Source organism: Rhinoraja longicauda, chromosome 31 (assembly GCF_053455715.1).
Source record: "Rhinoraja longicauda isolate Sanriku21f chromosome 31, sRhiLon1.1, whole genome shotgun sequence".
Taxonomy (NCBI): Eukaryota; Metazoa; Chordata; class Chondrichthyes; order Rajiformes; family Arhynchobatidae; genus Rhinoraja; species Rhinoraja longicauda.
In genome coordinates this window covers 14,404,914-14,431,792 of record NC_135983.1, presented here as the reverse complement: position 1 = coordinate 14,431,792, position 26,879 = coordinate 14,404,914, and the positions used below count along the sequence as shown (strand labels likewise).

Below are 26,879 nucleotides of genomic sequence, written 5' to 3'. Positions count from 1 at the left end.
GGCCTGGGAAGTTTTTGTTTTAACGGGACGCTGCGCGCACGCGCGCTTCCGCTCTTTCTGAGTCCGCGCGGACACCGTCCGAGATGGTGCCCGTGCCCGCGATCCGGGCGGCCGCGCGCTGTGGCTCCGGGTGGGCGCGAGCTGGCGCCGTGCTCCGGATGGCTGGACCCAGCTCACTCCACGGCGCCGGACAGTCTGCGGTGGAGTTGCTGAGGGAAACCACCTGCGCTCGACGATATCTGGGAAGAAGGATCTCGACCTGAAACGTCACCCATTCCTTCTCTCCAGAGATGCTGCCTGTCCCGCTGAGTTACTCCATCTGGTCAGACATAGCTACTTACTGACCGACCAGCTCAGAACAGTTCACCTTTCAGGTAAATCTTCCATCACAACCGACTGTTCTTGGTTGCAATTAAAAATCGTCCACCTGAAGGATTAATTCTCTTTATTTCTCTCCCAATGAGACCCGTTAAATGTTTTTCTGTTTTTATTTCAGATTTCTAGCACCTTCAGTCCTTTTGGCAGGAGGGTGATGATGGATGACTAAGCTTGCTGATGGTCATCGACTGTTGGAGGCTTTCACAGCTGGGCCAAGAGAGTATACAAGGCAAAGTTATATGTGGGCTTTGTGTGCTCCTAGAAAAGAAACTAGAGCTGCTCATTGCTTTTCCTGTACACACGCATATCTTGAGTGATGTATTCAAGAGAGATAGATATAGCTCTTAGGGCTAATGGAATCAAGGGTTATGGGGAAAAAGGAATGAGGTGCTGATTTTGGATGATCAGCCATGATCATATTGAATGGCGGTGCTAGCTCAAAGGGCCGAATGACCTATTTTCAATGTTTCTATATGGGCTAGTTCACAGCAGCTGTTCAGCTACAGCTTCTTCCCTACTGCAGCCATCAGTCTTTTTGAATACTGCAAACTCAAATAAGCTCAGAACTACAATAGACTAAAAAATTAATTGTTCTATCTAGGACATATGATAATAAAGCACTCTTGACATCTACCTGATTGGTACCTGTGAATAAACAACTCTGAGAGATGCAGCACCAGTCTTTTCCAAGCTCTCTTAACTGAAGTAGAAACTCGCCTGCACATTTTCTAATTTAGTGTTCAAGAATGTAACCTCTACTTTGGAAATACCAAACACAGATTGAGTGATTGAATATCACCTCCATTCAGTCCACAAGGGTTGCCCTGATAGACCAAGCTGCCTGTCACTATAATTCGCCATCTCAACAGACATCTCCAGCTTATTAACAATTTTAGGTGACCAGCCATACCAGTATGTATGCAAGTGGTAAGTTCTGACAAAAGGCCAGAACGGGGTTTAGGGGAGGCCGCAGAATGGGGTTAGGAGGGAGAGATAGATCAGCCATGATTGAATGGCAGAGTGAACTTGATAGGCTGAATGGCCTAATTCTGCTCCTATCACTTATGACCTTAAACCTCCTGCATATGTTACATCATGTTCTGCTTAGGTAGATTACAACTCAATGGTAGGAATTCTCCAATTTTAGATAACTAACCAACTCCACCAATCCCCTCCTCCCTTCATTCCCCCTCTTTTCCCTGTGCCTCACCTTGATGCGCACCCATTTCTCCCACTATCCCAGCCCCCATTCGCCTTCCACCTAGATCCTCTGACTTCACATCTCTTATCTCGGGCTTTTTTATAGACAATAGACAATAGACAATAGGTGCAGGAGTAGGCCATTCAGCCCTTCGAGCCAGCACCGCCATTCAATGCGATCATGGCTGATCACTATCAATCAGTACCCCGTTCCTGCCTTCTCCCCATACCCCCTCACTCCGCTATCCTTAAGAGCTCTATCCAGCTCTCTCTTGAAAGCATCCAACGAACTGGCCTCCACTGCCTTCTGAGGCAGAGAATTCCACACCTTCACCACCCTCTGACTGAAAAAGTTCTTCCTCATCTCCGTTCTAAATGGCCTACCCCTTATTCTCAAACTGTGGCCCCTTGTTCTGGACTCCCCCAACATTGGGAACATGTTATCTGCCTCTAATGTGTCCAATCCCCTAATTATCTTATATGTTTCAATAAGATCCCCCCTCATCCTTCTAAATTCCAGTGTATACAAGCCCAATCGCTCCAGCCTTTCAACATACGACAGTCCCGCCATTCCGGGAATTTTCACCTCTGGTCTTTGTCCAACCATTTGCCAATCAGTTCCCTACCTTTAATCTTTTATCAAATTCCACCACTTGTTCGCTTTTGTCTCCTCTCAACATCTGCAGCCTTTGTTGATGTCGCCACCCTTCTCTCCCATCTGACTCATCTGTCAATCAACCTCTCCTCGCCTGGATCCACCTCTCACTTGCTCACTCTTGATCCACCCCTTTCTACCAGCTATCTCCACTCTTAAATCTGTCTGAACTAGGTTAAACAGATGCTGTCTGGCCTGCCGAGTTCCTCCAGAGGCTTATATTTTACGCAAGATTCTGGCATCTGCATTCTTGTGTCTGAGTTACTTATTCGTTTAACATGAGATCGAATCTGGAAGGCTGCCACATGCCCAGATGAGGTGCTGTTCCTCCAATTTACATTAGAATGTGAGTGGGATGGAGAATTAAAGTGATTGATAACTAGAAGCGCAGGGTCACCAGAGATATGACTGCAAGCTTCTAGTCACCAAATCAGCACTTACTTTCTGCAATAGTAATTACAATTCACTAGATTGGAGGCAGTGCAGGTGAATTACTGCTCTATGTGCAAGGATCAACATATATTGTCGTAAACCTCTTCTTATCTAACAAATGGTGTTTCACAGAATTTCCTAACTGCTTATGCTACAAAGTTCAACCGATCAGTCATGCAGAAACCCCCAAACACCTGTCCTGAAAAGCAATCCATTCAGTGAGCAAAGAAATCATCAACTTGTTTGAATCTCACTTTACAACACTTTTTGTTGTCTGTTCTAGCCATCTGGAGATGATTGTAGATAGATAGAACAAGCAATAATTCAGCAATACTGAATAAGCAGTATTTCTCCAATACTGACATTTTTAAAATCTGCAGGAACTTAATGGGATAGGCAGCTGCGTCCCCCGGCACCAGGCCTGGCTCTCCCGCCACTGCGGAGCCGGAAAACCGATCCCCAAGAGACAGACGGCCAAGCCCTGCGCAACGGACCCCAACTGCACAGGCGCGTTTGTTCTGCGCATGCGCAGTTGTGGTGGCCATCTTACGTAAGTACCAGATCAACGGAGCCGCAACTGCGCATGTACATTTTTTAAAACGTGAATAACTTTAAAAAAAATAACACCGATTTCAATAAAACGTCTTCCATAGGACGATGGCGAGTAAGGCGGGTCTAAAATTGTCCCGCTATCATGTATCGTTTTGGCTGTAGTTCAGGAACAAGTGAACAAACAAGAGTTTTAGTATATAGATTAAATCCTATTGCTTCTTTGATCGCTACCATGGTATTGCTCATAAAAGGGCAAGAAATTGTAGTTTTAATGAAGGCTTAACAGCGTGAAAACAGTTGTATGTCTACAAAGACTCCGGGACCTTTTGAGCACTTAAGTGTTTTTTTTGTGAAGTTCCCTTTGTATCCAGGCTTCAAATCTCACCAAAATATTAACTGAGCATTTACCTTGCTTGGTGGTTGTGGATCTTTACTGACTGCAAAACTACTGAGTACTCCTACGCAACATTGTGATTTTACTTTCCTGAATCCTTTTGATCATTTCTGACGTATTATTTTATGAATGCTGTTACATAGGACAATTTTGGCATTGTGATAGGAAATATTTCATATCAAATGAACATTATGTTCACTTTCTTCAAATGCACATTATGTTCACTTTTTCCAAGTGAACATAATAATAAAAATAAATATTTACTGACTTATGAAGCATTAGATCCAGAAGTTAAACATTCATTGACATTTCCAAGACTTGTCTGCAAAGAATTCAAAATAGACTTCATGATTGAATAAAAATGTATAATATATGACAATTTAAAAATGTAAAACATTTACATAGATCTGTCAGAAATCTTTGCATGTTAATTCATTACATGTGATGCCTCCCACTCCAAGTTGAATTATTCATCTTCATAACCAAAACACAGTGAGAATTTACAGTTCCACAAATTCTGAAATAAGCATTTCAAAAATAATTTGATAGAAATTATCTTTGATAAACATTAGAATAATATAACCAGAGAATTCTAAACAAAAACAACAAGAGTGTGGAAGTTTGTAAGCACCCAGGTAAAGAAAATTGAATAAAACAGCTGATCGGACAGCATCACTCCTATTAATCCTTGGTCCTTCATTTAAAAAGCATCAGTTCCAACCACTGGAGAAATTTGTGATAGCAGAATATTTTTAATTAGTTTCTTCAACTGGAGTTTGCACTGATGTCTCAATATGTTCCTCCAATGGATGTATTGACTCAATGTAATCGTCTTCATCCTCAATATCACTAAATATTTTACTTAATTGGAACATGTGATGTTGTGGTTGATAAATATCTTCCTTTCGTTGTTTTCTGCCAAGCACGGCTTCCATTTTCGGAACAATGTGGACATGCAGGAATTCTACAATAGCTATATTAAAAAAAGTTACAGTTTATCTTTCACTGTAGAGCAGAGCAATTTTCAAGATTTAACTAGAAAGGATCAATGGTTTAATATTTGTTAAAAAAATTCCAGCTATGGGTTTAAAAGTTTAAGCATTCTCAGCACTTAGCAGAAATCAAATAGTATTATTATCATATAGTTTCAGGGCATGCTGCCCAACAAAGCGATGTACTAATTACTTAGACAATTTAATTTGCAAATCAGCAGATGGTGGTTCAGCATTTTACTAAAATTCTCCCAGCACAATGAAACATTGTATTATTGCCCTAAAAATCTATCTTATTCAGAATTCAATTCAAATAAAGTAATCATCTAGCTTATACACTAAACCAACTGAAAACTCAAAGGTGATTTAGAGACACATAAATACTCTAAAACCAAATAGTTAGGAACTGTTCCAACTAGTATGCAATTCCATTCATCTTTTTGTCGATGTTGATGCAGTGGTCAGAAACGTATCAACATGCGAGATGCCAAGTGGTTATAATATATCCTGCCTTTTATTGCTATGGCTACGATGAATGTTTTGCATCGAAGGGGAAGAAATTTAAATTCAGATTCTCTTTCCAGTGAACTACATGTTCATTTTGAACGTAATTAAATGCAGAAACCTAGAGTTCACAAACCAATGCACAGCTCAAGGAGCTTGTCAATGAAGCTGGAACATGGCAAGCATTGCTGTTCATGAAAAATCTGATGCATTTGCAAAGCAATGGATTTATAGTACAGGTTGAATACTGATTTTCCGGCACACTCGGTTCCACAGCCTTTCTAGAATATGTGTGTTTCTGGATCAAGAGGTCATGTGATAATGAAACGACAATACACCCCTGGTCTGCTAATGATACCCCTCCAATGTCTCTAAAGCACCATTGAGTGCCAGAAACTTAAAACAAATATAAAATGTAAACTGAATGTGAATGGAATGACCTGCTGACTTATCTCGGCTACACTATCTCCACAGCTGTTTAGAGCCCCGGCTTCCGACCCCACTCCCAACTTGCAAGGTGCACCAGCAAGCCCTTCTTCACCCACCAAAAGAACACAAAGTACTGGAGTAATTCAACGAGCCAGGATCTGTTGAGAACATGGATAGGTGACATTGCGACCCTTCCTCAGACTGATACAGTCACCTGAGTTACTCCAGCATTTTGTATTGTTTCACTTTAAAGTTAGGCGCCAATGCTCCTCAGTCACCGTGGGGTTCCCTCCCCTCTCACCTACTGGCATTTCCAAGGTGGACTATGTCCGGAAATCCGGGAGAGAAGGAGGATATGGCAGGGGAGGTGTGGGGAGGAGGGAGCCCAGGCTTCCGACTTTCAGGTCACCACTCCCTCCTCCCCACACTATGGCCACCTCTTCTTTCTTCCCCGGCGTCGCCACCTTGGAAGCGACCGCATGTGGGAGGGGAGGAAGCCCCACGGTGACCAATGAGCATTCTGTTGATGGAACATGAGCCGCAACAACAGCCTTGTGAACCTGTGCAGACCAGCGGCATTGGCACTAAAGTGAAATGCCAAAGTGCTGGAGTAACTCAGCCAACTGAATCCTTCTGAGGAAGCTGATGTCACCTATCCGTGTTCTCCAGAGAACCTGACCTGCTAAATTACTCTAGCAATTTGTCCTTTCGGTGGGTGAAGAAGAGCTCGCTGGCACACCTTGTAAATCAGGAGTGGTATCAGAAACTGGGGCTCTAAACGGGCAGGGAAACGGTGCGAGCCGGGGATGGGCAGGCATGTCCGTCCGCTATATCCGATGTCTGATAATAGGGGTTAAAATATTGTCTTTGTGAAATAGTTAGGAGAGAAGGTTGATTCATAGAGCATAGTTAATTCTTTCACGATGGAGGGACACGACCAGAAAGAGTGCTCGTCACTCCCAGTGCCATCTTTGGCCACCCAGGGAATTTCCACTGAGCTCTCGTAATTGTGTCTGGATTATAAGGGTAGTGGGCCATAAGTTGCTGGAAAATCAATGTTCAACCTGAATCTACTACAGAATGAGTAATTTTTTCGCCACGAGAAAATATATATACTTCATAATCCAATTTTGAAATCAGCAACAAAAAAATGGCATTAGCTATTCATTAAGCTTATAAGTGTCCAATTTTAGAAACCACCTTATAGTAATTGGGATGACATTTCAACATGATGCTCTGTACACTTTATCTGGGTCAAGACAGCAGAAAAAGCTACAAGGCCCATTCAACTAATTAGAATAAATTTTATTTGCTCTGATATTCACTCTCTGAATTAAAAATTGCAGGCTAATATATTCAATTCAATATCAGAGCTTAAAAGAGGGGGCAAAAGAATAATGAGATTCAGGAAGAATCTGATTCTAAATTAAAAGAAAGACACAGGGTAGCATTTTGATGAATTTTGCATTCAAGTGCACCGGCCACAAACTGACGCTCAATTTATTTCATCACAATTGAATTCACAATGATGAACACTGTAGCCCCATAGATATTTTTACTGCAAAATCAAATTAATTCTCCTAAAAAGGAATTCAAATTCTTAGTCAGACAAGCTTGGTAAACTAGCGATGATTTTTATTTAATATTTGATTTAGAGGCGAGTATTTTTGCTCCTGCTCAGCTCCACTCCTACACATATGGCACAGCACACAGCACTGGTGTTATTTGGATTACTGTGATCAATGCAAAGAAATACAAGGATCAAGCCATAAATCAAGATGACTGCTTTATCCTCCATTATTCCCCCAAATGATGCCAAAGGCCTTATATGTTTGTTATGTTGCTTTCATAAATGGACCAGACCCCATAAAGTGCAAAGCTCCACATTAAAGAGGAGATTACAAATCCCTAATTAGGCTGCTCAGTTTACTTATCAAGTGAAATGTCAACACATGGTTACAAACATTAATATTAAAGAAAAGCATAAAATGAAAGATGCAATTCTGAAAATGTTAAGTATAGCAAGTCCAATGCACTGACCACAGATACTAAGCATATTTTATCAATTTCTATTACACCTTCCTGATATGGAAGTATGAAAGTTTCTTTTGGTTCTGTGACAATCACCACTTCCAAATAATGCTAAATAATTTTAGTTTCAGACTAAAAAACAGCAACTAGTATAACAATAATGTTTCACAATAGTTTGGGGGAAATGACATGTGACAGCTCTACTTTTGCAATCCAATGTGGTGACATTCATGGGACCATTTTTCTGGGAATTACAAGGCAATGGAACAAAACATACTTTTAAAACTGCAAAACATTCTTAAAATTTGAGGATTAGTGTATCAGCGTATATTGCTAATTGCAACATAACCTGTATGAAACTTTCCAATCCGGATTCCGCTCAAACCACTGTACTGAAACTGCGCTCCTCAAAATCACAAACGACATTCTCCTCTCCTCCGACGCTGGCAACCTCAACATCCTCATCCTACTTGACCTCAGCGCCGCCTTTGACACCATAAATCACTCCATTCTCCTCACCCGACTTGAAACCTCCCTTAACATCACCGGCACAGCCCTATCCTGGTTCAAATCTTACCTCTCTGACAGACACCAGTTCATCTCCATTAACAACTGTAAATCCCCCACCGCTCCCCTCCCCCAAGGTGTCCCCCAAGGCTCAGTCCTTGGCCCCCTCCTCTTCATCCTCTACCTGTTCCCCCTTGGTCAATTAATCCGCCGTCATGGTCTCAACTTCCACTGCTTCGCTGATGATATCCAGCTCCTCATCTCCACCAAATCAATCTCCTCCACCACACACTCTACACTGACAAACTGCATTACTGAAATAAAATCTTGGCTTCAATCAAACTTCCTCAAACTCAATTGCAACAAATCTGAAATCATTATCATTGGTCCAAAAATGCTCACCAAATCCACCCAAAACTTCATCCTCAACATTGATGGTCTCCCAGTATCCACCTCACCTCACATCCGGAATCTTGGAATCATCCTTGATCAAACCCTCTCCTTCGACAAACACATCAAACACATCACAAAGACAGCCTTCTTCCACCTCAAAAACATTGCCCGTCTCCGTCCATCCCTCTCCTCCACAGCTGCAGAAACCCTCATCCACGCCTTCATCACCTCCCGTCTGGACTACTGCAACAGCCTCCTCTATGGCGCACCCTCAAAAATCATCAATAAACTTCAATACATTCAAAACTCCGCTGCCCGTCTACTCACACACACCTCGATCCGTGACCATATCACCCCCGTCCTTTATAAACTCCACTGGCTCCCCATCCCCCAGAGAATCCAGTACAAAATCCTCCTCATAACCTACAAAGCCCTCCATAACCTGGCCCCATCCTACCTGACCGACCTCCTCCACAGGCACACTCCCACCTGCACCCTCCGCTCTGCCGCTGCCAATCTCCTATCCCCCCACATCCGGACTAAACTCAGATCCTGGGGGGACAGGGCTTTCTCCATCGCTGCTCCCACCCTATGGAACTCACTACCCCAAACCGTTAGAGACTCCCCCACACTCACCACATTCAAAACATTGCTGAAGTCTCACCTGTTCAGTACTGCCTTCAACCACTGAAGATCACCTCACCTTCTGTCTCCTTTCTCTGTTCATTTATTTATTTACTTATTTATCTATTTATTCATTTCTCCTATGTTCTCAAAATCTCTGTAAAGCGTCTTTGAGTATATGAAAAGCGCTATATAAATAAAATGTATTATTATTATTATTATATCATCTGGGAATGAATGAAGGACACGAGCAATAACAAATGCATCAGATGTTATTTTCCAATTCTACAACTATGATTAGAACACCCAAATGCATGATATGAACTGACAAGCAAACCCCAGTTTCAACTGAGGCCCAATGGCTCAATGAACTAACCATTAAGAATGCTGGACAGATTATTAAATAATACATAAAATACAATAATAACAGCAACTGGATAAGACACTAACCTCCAAAGGATTTCCTGGTCCAGTTAGGAACGTGGCGGTATTTTAAATAGTAGAACCTTCTTTGAATGGCTGAAGGCGGAACATCTCTAGAAAATTAAAAGATACAAGTTCTGAATATTAGCTCTTACTGTGTACTGTGTACTGTGTGCAGTTTTGGTCTCCAAATTTGAGGAAGGATATTCTTGCTATGGAGGGCGTGCAGCGTAGGTTCACTAGATTAATTCCCGGAATGGCGGGACTGTCGTATGTTGAAAGGCTGGAGCGATTGGGCTTGTATACACTGGAATTTAGAAGGATGAGGGGGGATCTTATTGAAACATATAAGATAATTAGGGGATTGGACACATTAGAGGCAGATAACATGTTCCCAATGTTGGGGGAGTCCAGAACAAGGGGCCACAGTTTGAGAATAAGGGGTAGGCCATTTAGAACGGAGATGAGGAAGAACTTTTTCAGTCAGAGGGTGGTGAAGGTGTGGAATTCTCTGCCTCAGAAGGCAGTGGAGGCCAGTTCGTTGGATGCTTTCAAGAGAGAGCTGGATAGAGCTCTTAAGGATAGCGGAGTGAGGGGGTATGGGGAGAAGGCAGGAACGGGGTACTGATTGATAGTGATCAGCCATGATCGCATTGAATGGCGGTGCTGGCTCGAAGGGCTGAATGGCCTACTCCTGCACCTATTGTCTATTGTCTATAATAAATTTAAATAATTTTACTGAAATTAATGCAAACACATTCAGCAGACTGGAATTAATTCTTTTCTTATAATTTGTAAAATTCGGACATGAAAATGCAAGAATTAGAAGGCATTCAAACGGAAAATAACTTTGTATTTTCAAAGGCTTGTAAATCCTTAATTAGTATCTAATGAACAAATTAAGTTAAACGCCGGGGAATTTAAAGCCAAGAAGCATTGTCTTGGGATAAGAAGTTAGCCAATTAGGTGCCCTCGTCATTTTTTGGGCATCAAATTCAAATTGATATTATTATTTTTATGCAATTGCCTTTTTGCAATGAAAGAGAAGGAGATGTTGTTTACCCAACAGCACTGCACAGTTCCTCCCAATCCACCTCACCAATGTCATCAACACCCGACTGGTACAATCTGCAAAATAGAATGCAAATGGTTTGTACATCATTTCAATAGGTAATAGTTTTGCCAAAATCACTAAAGAAAAATCTATGAAATGAGAGCAGATTGCACCAGAACCAGATAGTCAGATTTATATAAATAAATTATATTTCAATAAATTAGAAAATATCTAGTCCCAATGCAAGCTGTGCTCTCATTTATGACCATCAGACTCGTGCTAAAATATCTAAAAAGTCTAATAGCACAAAGTTATGGCTAAAATAAAACTCAGCAGTAGACTAAAATCTAATGAATAGTAATATTTTTACCATTAGAATCTTATATACAAAAGCATCCTCAAATTACAATTCTTACCTTTAATTTATCTATTTATCTTGCTGGATATAACTCATCATCCTGTTATACTATATTAATGCTTTATTATGAAGAATGTAAGATTTTTGTACCTCAAAAAAATCTTAAGTGTACTTTTTACCTTTCGATGAGATTGATATTGTACTGGTAATTGTTCTTTTTCATCTCTATTGACCCACCAGACATTTTGGTAGTCAAGATATTCATCCTATCAGAGAATAGAAGTAATTAAAACTACAAATTTTGGTTACTTTTAAAGACCCTATTTAAATTAAGTGACTGGATGAATCAGCAGACATTCATGCGAGGGCAAAGTCATTGCAGCTCATTGGGAATTCTTTTTGAATTTGCTACTTCCCCTACTGCTGGAATATTGGACAGGTTTGCACATTTCTGAAAACATTCAAATCAGGCATCACTAGCCTCAAATGCATCACCAGACACACCACCCCATGCCATGTTTAGCCACTACAATCTTGCTTTTTCCTAAATCATCAACACATTCCAATTCTATACTGCTATCATTGAGTCCGTCCTCACCTTCTCCATCATGGTCTGGTTTGGCTCAGCCACCAAGCACAACATCCGGAAGCTGCAACGGATCGTTCGATCATCTGAGAAGGTCGTTGGCTGCAACCTTCCCCCCATTGACGAACTGTACACTGCAAGGGCCAGGAAGCGAGTGGGCAAGATCATCTCTGACCCCTCTCACCCTGGCCACAAAATCTTTGAAGCACTTCCCTCTGGAAGGGTCTCTGGACAGCCAGACATAAAAACAGCTTTTTTTCTACTCAATAACCAAAGTCTGTAGTCTCTTTTTTGCTCTAGTTTATATTCACCCACATGTTTAGATCGTAATGTTGTATCCTTATTGTTTTGATGTGGTCATGCTTTATTCTTAATTGTTAACCTTATGTTTGTGTTGTCATTTGTGAGCAGTGCACCAAGGCACATTCCTTGTATATGCACATACTTGGCCAATAAACTTATTCATTCATTCATTCTGGTCCAAACTTCTATCCACACTAATTTACGTTTTCTGTTATATCTGTCCTTCATAACTAGTAATGCGCTTCCATTTGCTGATCTGTCATTGTGAGCTTGCTCATTGATAATGAACCATCCACAGAAGGTGGCAACAGGGTCTTGGCATAGAAAGGGAGAAGAGGGAGGGAGAGGATGATATATCCCACCCATGAAACAACTGAAGTAAACTTAGATAGTCTTCCATTATCTCCATCCCTTGGACAGCTGTAAAAATATTGAAAATTCATTCACAAATATTCGGAACAATGTAAACTAATGAAAAATTTAAAAAAAAACCATTTAAACAATTTGTAAATGTAAGTGACCTAATATTGCCTAGGAATCAGAGCACTGCTTCAATGAATGACATGTAGGTTCAGCATACAGACTCCCTGGCAGAGCAAGAAAATTACACAGTTGTTGAGCTCCATGTGCAGCACAAGTAGGTAAGGGGGCAACACTTAGAATTTCTGAGTAAAACAAATTGTTAGAGTAACTCAGCAGATCAGGCAGTAACTGTGGGGGAATGGATGGGTGACTTTACGGGTCAGGACCCTTTGGACAAATTGTAGCAGAGGGTAGAAATCTGTAAAAGAGGTGGGGGTGGGACAAAGCCTGACAAGTGATAGGTGGATGCAGGTGAGTGGGTTTGGATTGGTAGATGGATGGAGAAAGGCTAGAGACAAAAAAAGAGACAAAAGGGTCTCAGATAAGGAGACAAGACGAATGAAATGTAAAGCCAGAGAGAGGGATCAGAGTAGCAGGGTTCAGGGTGGGGAAGAGAATGGGGAAAATGGGCACGGTAATGGGAGAAATGGGTGCACACCAGTGGAGGTGTCACAGGAAAGAGGAGGGAAAGAGAGAGTGGTGTTATCTAAAATTGGAGAATTTATTGTTCATACCATTGGGTTGTAAGCTACCCAAGCAGAATATGAAGTGCTATTCCTCCAGTTTGCATGTTTCTGTATTGACAAGTTTGCATGTTTCTGTATTGACAAGTAAACGTCGCCCATTCCTTCTCTCCTGAGATGCTGCCTGACCTGCTGAGTTACTCCCGCATTTTGTGAATAAATACCTTTGATTTGTACCAGCATCTGCAGTTATTTTCTTATACTCTAAATTTAATGGCATTTACATGGAAAAATGCCACCAATTAAACTGGAATCAGCTAACATTTTCCAGTAAGTTCAGCAGAAATAAATATACTAGGCACCAATTACTGTTTCAAAGAATCCCAGAAGAGGAACAGCACAGACCATTTGTTCTATCGAGCAATCAGATCCCTATCATTCTGTTTAGTTTCTCCATGAACTTGCAAATTATTTCCCCCTAAATTGCCTGCATTGGAGGATCCAATTGACTATTTCCACTCTCCTTGCGTGCAACAAATTCCAGATCATAATTGCTCTGTGTACACAAGTTAAGAGTTATACAACATGGAAACAGACCCTTTGGCCCAACTCGCCCACACCGGCCAACATGTCCCAGCTACACTAGTCCCACCTGCCTGCATTTGGCCCATATCCCTCCAAATCTGCTCTATCCATGTACCAGTCTCCTTAAACCTTTCTGTAGTCCCTGCTTCAACTACCTTGTCTGACAGCTCGTTCCATAAACCCACCACTCTTTGTATGAAAAAGTTACCCCTCAGATTTCTATTAAATCCTTTTTCCTTCAACTTAAACCTATGTCCTCTGGTCTCGATTCCCCTACTCTGGGCAAGAGACTTTGTGCATCTACCTGATCTATTCCTCATGATTTTATACATCTCTACAAGATCACCCCTCATCCTCCTGCACTCCAAGGAATAGAGTCCCAGCTTACTCAATCTCTCTCTATAGCCAAGACCCTCGAGTCCTGGCAACACCCTCGTAATTCTTCTCTGCACCCTTTCCAGTTTGACAACATATTTCCTATAACATGGCGCACAGAACAGAACACAATACTGTAAATGCAGCCTCACCGTCTTATATAACTGCAACATGACCTCCCAACTTCTATACTCAATACTCTGACTAATGAAGGTCAATGTGCCAAAAGCCTTTTTTGACTTTCGACCTATCGCACTATTGACCTGCGACTCCACTTTCAAGGAACCTGCACACCTAGATCTCACTACTCTATAACACTCCCCAGAGCGCTATCATTCACTATGTAGGTCCCGCCCATGTTAGATTTCCCAAAATGCAACACCTTACATTTTTCTGTATTAAATTCCATCAACCATTCCTCAGCCCACCTGGCCAACTGATCAAGATCCCGCTGCAATTTTCCCATAACCATCCTCACAATCTGCAAAATCATCCACTTTTGTGTCATCAGTAATCAAGTGTTCTCGTCCAGGGTATGAAAATAACTGCAGATGCTGGTACAAATCGTAGGTATCACAAAATGCTGGAGTAACTCAGCAGGCCAGGCAGCATCTAGGAGAGGGAATGGGTGACGTTTTGGGTCGAGACCCTTCTTTAGTCTGAAGAAGGGTCTCGACCCGAAACGTCACCTATTCCCTCTCTCCTAGATGCTGCCTGATCTGCTGCGTTACTCCAGCATTTTGTGATACCTTCGAAGTGTTCTCATCCAAATCATCGATATAGACGGCAAACAGCAACAGGCCCAGCACCGAACCGAGGCACGCCATTTGTCACAGGCCTCCAGTCCGAAAAGCAACCTTCCACCATCACCCTTAGCTTCCTTCCATGAAGCCAATTTTCTATCCGTTCAGCTATCTCTCCTTGGATCCTATGCAATCTCATCTTCCAGACCAGCCTATCATGTAGAACTTTGTCAAATGCTTTGCTGAAGTTCATATATGCAACATCTACAGCTCTGCCCCGTCAACCTTTTTGGTCACATCTTCAAAAAACTCAGATTCATAAGACATGACCATCCACATACAAAACCATGATGACTATCCCTAATCAGCCCAGGTCCATCTAAATGCATGTATATCCCATCTCTCAAAATACTCTTTAGTAACTTTCCAACTACAGATGTTAAGCTTACTGGTCTATAGTTCCCAGCAGTTTCTGTGCAGCCCTTCTTGAATAGAACCACAACATTTGCCACCCTCCAGTCTTCCGACACCTCTCCTGTATTTAATGACAACTCGTAAATTTCATCCAGGGCTCCTGCAATTTCCTCTCTAGTTTCCCATATCTTCTTCATATTAGAATCTTCTTTATATCCCTCCTTTTTGTATTTGTAATTTCAATCTCCATTGCTAGGTCCTTGGGCCACTTTTAAATGGAATCAACTTCCTTCCATTTATTCTCCTGACAAAATGCTTGAAAAAAATTAAAGGCTGAGTAAACTCTGCACCCAAGCAGCAAATTAACACCACATAGCTTACCAGAAACTTATAAAGTAGAGCTCTGTGGTTCAAAAACTGCCTCAGATCCAGCAAAAGACTTGACATGAAAGCACAACTAATTTGAGTGTTATAGAGAAGAAAATAGCTGACATTACAATGCATCTTCTGGTTGGAATTTTTCAACCAGCCCATAGCAAGAAAATATTAAGAGAATAGACATACGAAGCAGAGGTTTTTCAGAAATACTAAAAGAAAAATGTTAACCTTGTGTTGTTTATTAGTTTATTTAGTGGAAAAACATTCTTATAATCAGTAGTCAGATTGCTTCCAAAATTCAAGGGGTAACCATTTTTCCAATATGACAACATCCATTAGCTCACCATTTTTGTCGACACTGCAACCAGTTCCGATGTTTCATTTGGTCTGCAATTGCACGCCAAGGAAGATTTTTATATAAACTTTCACGAAAAATGGAATTAGGTGCCTTTGTATCTGAATCTGTGATTGTTCGATCATGATGTGATTCTTTTATTCTTTCTTTCATAATATTCTCCATTATCTTCATGAATGTCCTCACCTCCTCTTTACTCCATGCTCCTAGGTTCAAGGCTGTTAAAAAAAAAAACAGATTTGATTTTTTTTCTTCATTTCCACCTTGCTGGGTTAACCCAACCCACCTTGCTGGGTTAACTACGCATAATCGGAAATTGAAAATTTCCAAACCTAGTCTCTCTGATTTTTGTGGACTTGTTTGTAGATTAAAGCAACAATATGCTAAGTAAAATAAAGTGAAAGGGTGAAACGGCTCTTTTGGAATATAAACTCCTTGTGGGCTAAATGATTTATTGCTGTGCACTCCACATACACGTATATTTATTGGAAACAAAAAGTTAAAATAGCATTTTCACAAACATGTGTCCCAAAATTCTTCACAAGCCATTGTTTTAATGCATGAAATAAAGTTAATCCATTTGAACATAATGAGCTCCAAATCAACAATGAAATAATCTGGAGTTATTGATGTTGGTTAATAATTCATAGGACAATACAAAAGACCACTTTTCTATAAATCTTTTCATGAGATATGCAAGACAATCTCATGGTAACACATCACCCAATCTGTTCTGACAATCGTGCACTCCAATGGAATTATTTCAAATTCTCAACCAAAATTATTTGCTGTAGAATGGGACATTGGATTCAAAAACAAGGAAAAAACAATACATTTAATTATTTTAACTAGTTATTCTTATAAGCACAGTAAAAACCTTGTTTTTATGGACCTCCTTATAGCAGATTTCAGTTATAGTCCGACCTTCACTGCCAGGATGGGCTGCCTCTCCAGTTGTTTCCGCCTTCACCCCTGCCGTCACCACGCCTGACCCTTACCTGTACCCCCGCCGCCTGCGGGTCACGACCAATGACTGCGCGATCCTAGCCTCTAACCTGGATTCCAGGTCCAGTTCCAGACCGAGAGTCTGAAGAAGGGTCTGGACCTGAAATGTCACCTATCCATGTTCTCCAGAGATGCTGCCTAACCAGCTGACTTACTCCAGAACCTTGTGTCCTTCTGTGTGTTAACTAGCAACTGTAATTGTTTGTTTCTACTATTTATACAATGATAATCCCTTACTCGGTTATGGCGGACAATCGGGAATAATGGACACCACCTCACCGTTATGGTCCATTATAAGGGATTATAACTGTACAGTTATTCTGCAAAAATAATGCCCAGTATTATACAAATACCTGAAACCACAAAGCATTCACTGCATTCCAATAACATGCAATTTTAACTTTATTTTATAATAAAAAGTGAACTTTGCTAAAAATTAAAGAATAACTATGGATTTAGATGGGAGTATTTTTTTAAATCAACCTACATTTCTTGAATAATCTTGCTCGACATATAACAGATGTATCAGTTCGATCCATGAGTTTTGCAATTTTTATCCAGCGATTCCCATAGACCTTATGCAACTTATTCAGTTTCTTCAATTCTTCTTCAGTGTATCTAAGAAGAAATAATATTTATTTATAAAACTAAAAACTGCAAGGTTAGCCTCAGCAACTGTAGACGAATCTTTTTTTAAAAATTCAACTCCGGGGTGGAGAAACTTCTAAAAATATCAGGCACAGAATTAGCCGTATTTATCAGAGTACCTACAAGAGAGGAGGCGGCCATTTGGTCCATTCAGTCTGCATGATCTATCCCCTGCCCTCTCACCATAGCTCTACAAATGTTTTCCCTTCTACTACTCATTCGAGTATTCATTAGGGGGGGGGGAGAACAAAGGTGGACCTGGAGGGAGTGCGGGGGGCTGGGAGAACAAAGGAGGACCTGGCACGGGATAGACACAAAATGCTGGAGTAACTCAGCGGGTCTCTGGAGAGAAGGAATGGGTGACGTTTCGGGTCGAGCCCTTCTTCAGACTGATGTCAGGGGAGGGGACGGAACAAAGATAGGATGTAGTCAGTCTTCCTGTCTCTGACTGGACTGTCCTCGTTTTTGAAAATAATGACAATTTTCCACATTTTTGGTTGGCTCCATTAAATTTTGGAGCACAAGTCTTCAGTACTGATCTCAGTACAGCCAGACAAAGGAGCCTGCGGATATTAACATTTTGGAGTGGGCCTGGGTTTTTTTGCCAGGGGTTGGCCTTTGGTGCTCCAACCTGCGGGAGCTGCAGACTTTAATATCATGAAGCTCGCGGTCCCTGATTAGGGACCGACTTCGGGGACTCGAAGCAGCAGGATTTTCGACCGTCCCGATGCGGGAGCCTAGACTGCCCTGACGTGGAAGCTCGATCACTGGCTACAGATGGTTCGACTACCCCGACTGCGGGAGGAAAGAAGACAAGACTTTATTGCCTTCCATCACAGTGGGGAATGTGGAGGAGCCGCTGTGGTGGATGTTTATGTCAAATTTTTATGTAGTTTTGTGTCTTGTTGCTTTTTTGGTATGACTGCCTGGCAAACCAAATTCTTCGTATGTTGCAAAACATATTTGCCTAATAAATTCTGATGACGATGATTATTTTGATTATCACCTGCAGAATTAGGGAAATGGTGGAAGGAAATAAAAACCAATAGAATTTCCTGTATAAATTCAGGTCATCTGATTCGCCTGCTTTTTGTTTGTGCATCCATGAGCCTCCTTCCTAAAAGTTCACTTGAAAGTTTTAGGCCCACCTTACTCACCGTGGTCCCATGGAAGAAGTTTAATTAAAATCAGTGCTGTATTTTTTAAGTTATGCACATTTTTTTAAAGTTTAAAAAGCCACGCATGCGCAGTTTAAAAAGCCATGCATGCGAAGTTGGGACTCCATTGATCTGGTACTTATGTAAGATGGCCACCGCATCCGCGCATGTGCAGAACAAACACGTCCGCGCCTGCGCAATTGGGGCCCGTTAAGCAGGGCTTGGTCGCCTGTCTTTTGGGGGCAGGAGAGCTAGGCCTGGTGCTGGGGGAAAGCAGCCGGAGCCTGGGCCTGGACGTGACCGGGTAACCGCGAGCCTGAGGTGGGCCAAGTCAAAAGGCAGCAGCAGCAGCAGCAGCAGCAGCAGAAAGGCCAGGCATTGGTAGAGGTCGAGGCCTGTCCTCGGCTCCCCTGTCCTCCCTCCTCTCCCCAGCCGACTCAGAGCCTTCCCCACGCCAGTGGGAGAGCCGCTGCCGTCTACCACTGAACATCCCTGCACCGGGACGGGACAGGACCCCCCCCCCCCCCCCCCTCTGCTACACTAATGGCGGCCGCCCAGGACGAGGCGGGTTGCTACAGCAACCGCGGGTTCCCGTTGTGACAGCGGTTGATGAAAAAAAAGACACAATTTTAATATTATTCAGTGGTCAAACTTTAACTTGAAGAAAATTTGAAGATTTACCTCAGGAGTCATCGTTCAGCGAAGCATGCGTTTAATGACAACATTGAACACGGAAGTATTAGATCAAAATGGCAATGTTTATTTTATTGGGTATATATTTGTCCGAAATACAGCCAAAACGATACACGATAGCGCAACAATTTGAACGAAACTTGATACTGCATACCACAGGCGAATGGTGAGTAAGGTGCCCCTAAAATTGTTGCGCTATCGTGTGTTGTTTTGGCTGTATTTTGGGAACATACATACAAGGAGAGTTTTAGATTATGAGTGACATTGATAGGGTAGACAGTGAGATTTACCAGGATGAAAATATCAAATACTAAAGGGCATAGCTTTAAGGAGCAAAGTTTAGAGAAGATATGCGGGATAATATCTTTTTTTCCTGCACAAAAGGGCAGTGAGTGCCTGGAACTGGGGTGGTGGTGTAAGCAGCTACAATAGAGGCTTTTGAATAAGATCCTGGATTAAATGGAGGCAGATATGGGATTGGTCTTGGCATCATGTTCGGCACAGACATCGTGGGCCAAAGGAACTGTTCCTTGCTGTTCTATATCTTATTTATATTAGTATTTCTTCCCCATTCGCTCGATTTCTGACCAAATGGTAGAGATTTCTGATGGAAAGCAAAGCTAGAATGAATTTAGCTCCTCATAAAATGGATGAAAATGCCTAACACTCTGAGAAAAGGAGAAACCTGAAAAAAAATTTTTTTCAAGGGTGCTGAAATTATCCATAATTCACTGCCAACCCTGCAAATCTATCATTTTCAAAATTGACCTGCCTGAATTAAAGTTTACAATCCTCAGTTTTTATTATTGCAGAAGGCGTTTCATTTGCATCAAACATCCATTCAAATACATAAAATATTCCAGATTACTTACTTGCCTTTATATCGATTAGGATCATACACCTTCTTAGCTCGCTGATAAACAGACTTCCATGGTCTTGGAATGCCTTCAGCTAAGGAGTTTAAATATAATATTGATGCATCATTAACAATGGATGAAGAAGGAAAGGCAAAGTCATCAATGACTGAAAACCTGAAAATTGCTATGGTTTAACAAAGAAGAAACTAACAGATGGATGACCAGCAATAACCATCTATCAATGCAAAAACTATTAACGATAGCGCAATTGGTAGAATTGATCCACCACTGATTTTCTGGCAACTGTCGGTCTGGCACTTAAATCTAGCAAAAATTACGAGAGCTCATTTAAACCCCCCCCCACCGTTGGAAGTCCCCCTGAAAATGTGATGCCGAGGCAGAGTTAGGGAGCCGATTTCAACCTCACCGGGACTTCAGCAGCTGATCAGAGAGTCACATTTGCCCTCCCGGAGCTGGCAGATCCATTCCTATAGCCGACTTCCGAGGCCGACTTTGCAAGTCGGAATATTCCCACCCACCCCCCACCAAGGCCTTGACCAAGAGTTCTGGAAAATCGGTCGTGGACCTGTAGTTGTAATTTGTCAGTTATATCCATGCAAAATCAAAAGCAACATTTTAAGCCTACTGCACTCAACTATAAAGAGCTAAACATGAAACTAGAATTATCATTGTACCCAATTTTATACAGAATAAATTATTCTGTTTCAGTCGTTTTATTCTTATCATCTCATCAAAGGACTCAGGAACGTTGAAAAACTCCCACTCATTTTCAATTCCAGTTAGTTCCATTAATTCATTTAAGTTTTTCTGCAATTGCTCATTTTCTTCCTTTCTAAATCTGCCTTGTCGGATTGGAACTCCTGCACAAAAAAATATACAAATGACCAGATTAGACATTGAAAACTTTTAAAAGTTGTTATTTTTCAATTCAATTCTTAACACCAAGTACAGGGATAGAGTAGATTCAGAAGCACAGACACAACTATCAATTTCCCTCTGCAACAGTAACACATTCCTGATCAAAAAAATGGCAAGCTAGTATATTGAAAAATAAAATGTTTTACAATTAGAGCAAATAAAGGATCAAATGACAGTGTTGCAACCATTCAGTTCGGCATTGGATGTCCTTAATTCAAACACTGGTGTGTTTGAGCACATTGCCTAGGCATACACGTACACATCAGTGAAGGAACAACACTGTCAGATGAGATCTGTCAACTTATATAGACAGTGCTATTACTATAAGAGGAACAACTTCCCCTGGCCAATATTTCACTTCCCACCAATAAAAACAGATTGACTTGTCACACATTTTATTTATGATTTGAGTTGTGAGAATTAGTTGCTACAACACAACTAACTTTAAACATAATTCAGTCCTGAACTCTAAAAATATATACTTGCTGATACAGGAGATAACAGCAGCAAAGCAATAAACATAGAGGAGAGTCTCTCTAAAATGATGTCCACTGGCAAATCTTCAATGTACGGTCTTTCCAAGGCTGGTGAAAACCTTGCAAAAATCATAAAGGATTTCAGTACTTCTTGTTCTCAAGATTGAGTTCTTTTCAATATTTTTTTCCAACACAAACATACTTTTTAACCTACACAAACAAGCATATATGGTAACAACAAATATACATGAAACTAAACATCCAAGTTGAACATTATGTTATAGTTAAATGATAAATTCTGTCCGTTATCATTTGAAGCAGTATGGAATTTATCTTTTCCACCTGCATATTTAAAGACAACGAGTTTCTCTTTGGTGTGTTATAAACGGCTCACCTAAAAACTTCAATGTAGCTGCTCTGTGCACACCAAATGGCAATAATTCTTGCACATAATTAAAATCTACTCTTAAATTTGCAAAACAATATGTTGAACATGCATTCTTTTGCAGTGATTTTCTAAAAATAAATCTTATACATTCAAACAAGACAAAGCATTTACTGTGTGGTTTGTTGTAACAAAGTTCATTTGCAAGGTTATGAGTGAAAGATTAAATCTTTGGAATTATTTGTTATATGACATTGGATGCTCCAATTTTGGACATACAGAATTGGAGGTTTAAGGGGAGCAGCCCTAATCCTATTGAATGATGGAGCAGTTCCTCAGAGCTGTATGGCCTATTCATGATTTTAGATCCTGGACTTTTAAGGGCAGTTAAGATATGTAGTAGTTACATTTTAATTGTTCAAAATGCTCATCTTGTTTTATAACAAAAACAGTCTAGATGTGATTATATTGTGATTAATGATAACTTGCCTCAATCTCCTTGGATTCCCATTCCTCTTCTCAATATTGTCAGATTCTAAAAACTTAAGATTGCACAAAAGTACATAACAGTACTCATTCATACATGTAGGTCCATGGGATTCCCATACATAACGAACTTGCTCTGCAAATTTACACTAAAATACAAATTATTAAACAATTTATTTGTTATACCGCTCATCACTGTCAGCTGCCTTGAAAATAATTGAATAGTTAATTAAAATCTCAATTTCCACAATCCCTAGAATTTGAATATGTAAACTGAAAAATTTTGCGATTAAAAATGTAAGAAATTTCTCTTCTACAGTATTGATATTAAATGAATAACATAAAGTTCTAATGATCAGCTTTACCTTCTTCTTTAAATTTTTTTAAACGTGGAAGATCATATTTATACATGTGGTACATTGTTCCACTTGTCAACTTTTCCGCATTTGGAACAAAATCTTTAAGTACCTCCACAAGCTTGGATTTAGACATCTGCATAACTTTGGCGTTATCTTGGTCAAAATATATACTCTCTTCTTGGGGCTGCTCAGCAGATGTATTGTCAATATTATCATCAGATACAATCACAAGTTGTTGCTTCTCCGAGTTGTTCTTTTTCTTCTGAGTTTTCAAAATTTTGCTTGGTTTTGTAACAGTCTCAGTTGTATTGACCACTTGAAATATGTTATCACTGCTCAAATCAGAGTAGTGCTCAGGCACATCTGAGCTAATTTTATTTCTTTTGCTAGATTTGCCTTTCAATAAACTTTCTTTCTTTCGCTTTAACTTTTTGGAGATTTTGACTGTTTCTTGGCTGCAATTATGGACAGCTTGCTCATTCCATTCTGCATTACTCTCTGCAGAGTTTGTATCTTGTGTAGCCATGGAATGTTCTGCGGCTGTGTTCTGTAAAATCCCACCTGTATTACATTTTACTTTATGTTTCTTTAATGGTTTACCAAGATTTTCTACGTTTACATTGCAATTTGTTTCCACATGAGTATCAGATGGCAACACTCTACTTTTTTTGCATTTCTTCACAGACTTGTGTAAAACGTCAGTATCATCGAGGGAGATGTCACACTGCATTTTCCTTTTCTTGCGTTTTTTGAAAGAAGTTTCCATATCAGCAGCAGCAGATTCTAAAATTGCACTCCCTTCACATGGATTCTCTGTAATGATCCCTGACTCACCTTCTGGTGAACGATAATGGTGGGTTTTTTTCTTTTGACGGACAGCCTTCCCTGCAGAATTCTGTATCTGTTGTTCAATCTTTTCTGAAATACACTCAAACACATCACCACTCTCTGCTGAACTTGAACAATGCCTTATTTTCTTTTTCTTCTTCTTCTTCTTCCCAGCTTTGCCATCTACAGATTTAGAATTGTGCACAGATTGTGTAGTCCCATTTGCAGGAATCCCCAAAATATCATCACCATTCAATGCAATGCTACAATCCTTTTCTTTGTCAGTCTTAGCCTTAGGCTTTGAAATAGCTCTGTTTTCTGCCAAACATGAATGGCTTATTTTGTTATTCTTTTGTTTATTTTCAATGCCTGACAACTTTGGGCATTTCTTCTCTGCCTCAATCTCTACTGCACATATCTGTGATACACAGTTACTTTCTGCTGACCTGGAATGGTGTTTTTTCTTTCTTTGCTCACCAAATAAGCAAACTTTTTCCAGCAGTAAACTATCATGTGCAGCCCCTGATTCAGAGAAACGTTTCTTCTTTTTATGTTTCTTTGAATCATCATGCTCATGTACATTTTTATGGACTAGGTCAGAGTCCACCATAAAAGCACCATCACACCCTCTTAACAATGTACATTTGTCTCTCTCTTTTTTTTTTCTTTTCTCTTTTTTTCTCTTTTTTATTTCAGCATGATCTGCTAACCTGAGATTCTGCACTTCTGAACCATTGCATTGTTCTTCTGATCTAGAACCATTCCTTTCCTTTTCTCGTTTCCTTTTCTTCTTTGTTCTTACATCACTTATGTCTTTTTCAAAGTCCACTGTAACAATCTCCGAACTTTCACATTCACTTAATGACAAGTTACTTTTTCTCTTTTTTTGTTTCCTGTGATCATTTAACATGGGACTTTGCACCTTTTGGTGAACCTCTGCAATAGAAGTCTCCAAGTTATCTTCCAGAAATTGAGGAGAAAGTTTTCTTGTAGTGCTGTCGCTGTAGTTATGCTTTTTCACTTTATGTACCTTATGGATCATTCTGCAGTGTTCCTCAATTGTATCATCCTGTTCTCAAAAATGAAAAACAAAACACAATTTTAAGCAAAAGTAACATTTTCAACCATTCCATATTAAGAAACAAACATACATTACCTATATATCTTTTATATTAAGTAGATTACTATAAATACTGAATAACCTGCAGTCTCTTATCCATGGTATATATGTGCCTGCTCTTCCCACATCTCGCTAGATGTGTACTTTTCACTGTAGTATCTAGATCATGCCTCCAGCTGCACGCCACCCAAATACACTTTCCTCTTACACTCAAATTAGCTAACTAAGTAGAGGAAGTGATTAAATGTCTTCATGGCCATTCATTCTCACCACGTGGGCAGTTTCATTGTAGGACTGTAATTGTTTTAAAGGATGTGGCGGTTTCCTAAGATAAAGTGACTTTGTTTGCTCAAACTAGTGGAAAGTTGGAATCGCCCTTGGTTGTGGCTAAAAGCTGACATTGGGTCAGTATAACGCCCGGGCCCGGAGTCCTTCCCCTCCCGTCTCCGCCTGGCCAGGATCTTGGCGGGCTTCACCCCCACAGTACGGGCCAGGATCCCCCCCCCACCCCCAGGTTAGGATCTCGTAGTGCTAGTGCCCGTGGCCCCGCACCCGCCCCCGGTTAGAGTTAGGATCCCGTCGTGCCCCACTTTAACCCCCACTGGCCGGGATCACACGGAACTATCACGCCGAACTTTCCAAAGCCTCGGGCCCGCCACGCATCCACCCACTGGCAGAATCGTTGCTCTGCTCCCTGGTTTCGTCGAAGAGGTGCAAAGGCACAATGAAAGCCTCAATTTGTTTTTTGTTTTTTTTCTGGCTGATCTCGAATTCTTTCATTTTAATTCTAAACATTTAAGCGCTGAAAAGACACATTACCAGTTGTAATTGAGACGAAGTCGCTTCTGACAACGGAAACGGAAGCGGCGCCACGAGGTGAAAGCGCACGGAAGGGTGAGAGGTCGCCGAGCCTTGGCAACGGGATCGGCGTTGGAGACGGTTGCTGAGACAACGGATTCCCAACAGAAGTATTCATGCTTTGGGGACTTCTGCCGGCTCCGAATAAAGCGATGCGAGATGTTTATGTTTGTTTGTTTTCAGACAACGATTTAAGGTAAACCGATTAAAAATAACATGTAAAAGATTAATGTGTTGTTGACTTTAGGTGAATAGTTTGCCCTGGAAATCAACGTTTAAACACTTCCAGTACAGTATTAGAGTGATAAATCACAATTCCATTCACTACAGTGAAACACGGTTAACTTAACTTTTGATACTCTATATGTCCAATGACCTGCTTAATTATTATCACACATTTAGAATATTTTTACGTAATACAAATCATTTTTTCTCTCCGCAGTCTGTATCTGACAACACAGTTGGCGTGAGCTCGCCGCTCGTTTGGTCAGTCATCCAGCCAGCCTCAGCGACAGTGAGAACCCAAATTCCTCAGCACTGCGGAACAGTACAGCTCTGACATCGAGATGTTACCTGCTTCATTATCGTCGGAGACAGATCGCGTTGGGATGGTCAGGGATTCAATGTTGATTAATCCTCTTCTCATGAAGGTAAGGACTTGAGGATTCTGGCAAGTGGCAAAACAAAATGCGAAATCCTCGAACATTTGATCAACATTCTGAGGAATACATATATACTTGGAAATATGTGACAAATGTAATGAATTAGGGAGGATTAAATATGGAAACAATCAATAAATTATTCCAGAATTTATTATTTACAACGTCATGCATTAATTACAGTTTAAAAAAAACTGAATGCCTTGTAGAGCAATATAATTATTCTACATTGTGTGTTTTCATAATTTAAAAACTGCTATTACGGCCAGCTTCTCGTCTTTCTTATCAAGCTCTATTTCCGTTGACTTAGGATAGGTGGAACAATATTTTCTTATACGCAAACAATCAACAACAGAGATCTCCACAACGTTTGAATTAGTTAGTCGTTTATTTGCAGTTGCAATATAACATATTGGCATATCTCTTGTCATTGACTTGTTCTTGATTAGCTTGGTAAAACTCTAATGTCCTACCGTATCTTATGTGACTTATACAAACTGCGAGATCTTATCTTCAGCCGATATTTCTTGCTGATCTTCTATCAGCCAGTCTGAAGAAGGGTCTCGACCCGAAACGTCACCCATTCCTTCTCTCCCGAGATGCTGCCTGACCTGCTGAGTTACTCCAGCATTTTGTGAATAAATACCTTCTATCAGCAGGTTCTTCTTCTGGCTGATCGTCTATCAGCCGCTTCTTTG

General features: G+C 40.7%; 2 protein-coding genes and 1 non-coding gene across 4 annotated transcripts in view; 1 reads left to right on the top strand and 2 right to left on the bottom strand.

Annotated features, from left to right (window-relative positions):
• Nucleotides 1-3,975: 3,975 nt before the first annotated feature.
• On the bottom strand, nt 3,976-25,685 carry LOC144608243 (uncharacterized). Of its 2 annotated transcripts, none has more exons than XM_078425837.1 (10): nt 24,747-25,086; nt 22,723-24,618; nt 20,767-20,952; nt 20,087-20,165; nt 17,204-17,334; nt 15,701-15,929; nt 11,106-11,192; nt 10,577-10,642; nt 9,542-9,627; nt 3,976-4,584 (listed from the first exon to the last, which is right to left on the bottom strand). In XM_078425837.1, the coding sequence occupies exons 2-10, from the start codon at nt 24,584-24,586 to the stop codon at nt 4,364-4,366; spliced, it is 2,949 nt and encodes a 982-aa protein (XP_078281963.1). In that variant the 5' UTR covers nt 24,587-24,618; nt 24,747-25,086; the 3' UTR covers nt 3,976-4,363. The 2 variants fall into 2 exon arrangements, with proteins under 2 accessions (XP_078281963.1, XP_078281962.1); XM_078425836.1 differs by lacking the exon at nt 24,747-25,086 and adding an exon at nt 25,484-25,685 and having other exon boundaries at nt 3,977-4,584; nt 22,723-24,613.
• Nucleotides 21,803-21,916, bottom strand: LOC144608572 (small nucleolar RNA SNORA11). The gene has a single exon (XR_013549223.1). It is a non-coding gene; the product is annotated as a small nucleolar RNA SNORA11 (small nucleolar RNA).
• cfap77 (cilia and flagella associated protein 77) overlaps nt 25,617-26,879 on the top strand; it is a 115,805-nt gene continuing 114,542 nt past the window's right edge. Inside the window, exons 1-2 of the mRNA XM_078425838.1 lie at nt 25,617-25,718; nt 25,965-26,172. Of these exons, the coding sequence (XP_078281964.1) occupies nt 26,089-26,172 (84 nt within the window). The 5' untranslated portion in view covers nt 25,617-25,718; nt 25,965-26,088. The remainder of the gene's footprint in view (nt 25,719-25,964; nt 26,173-26,879) is intronic.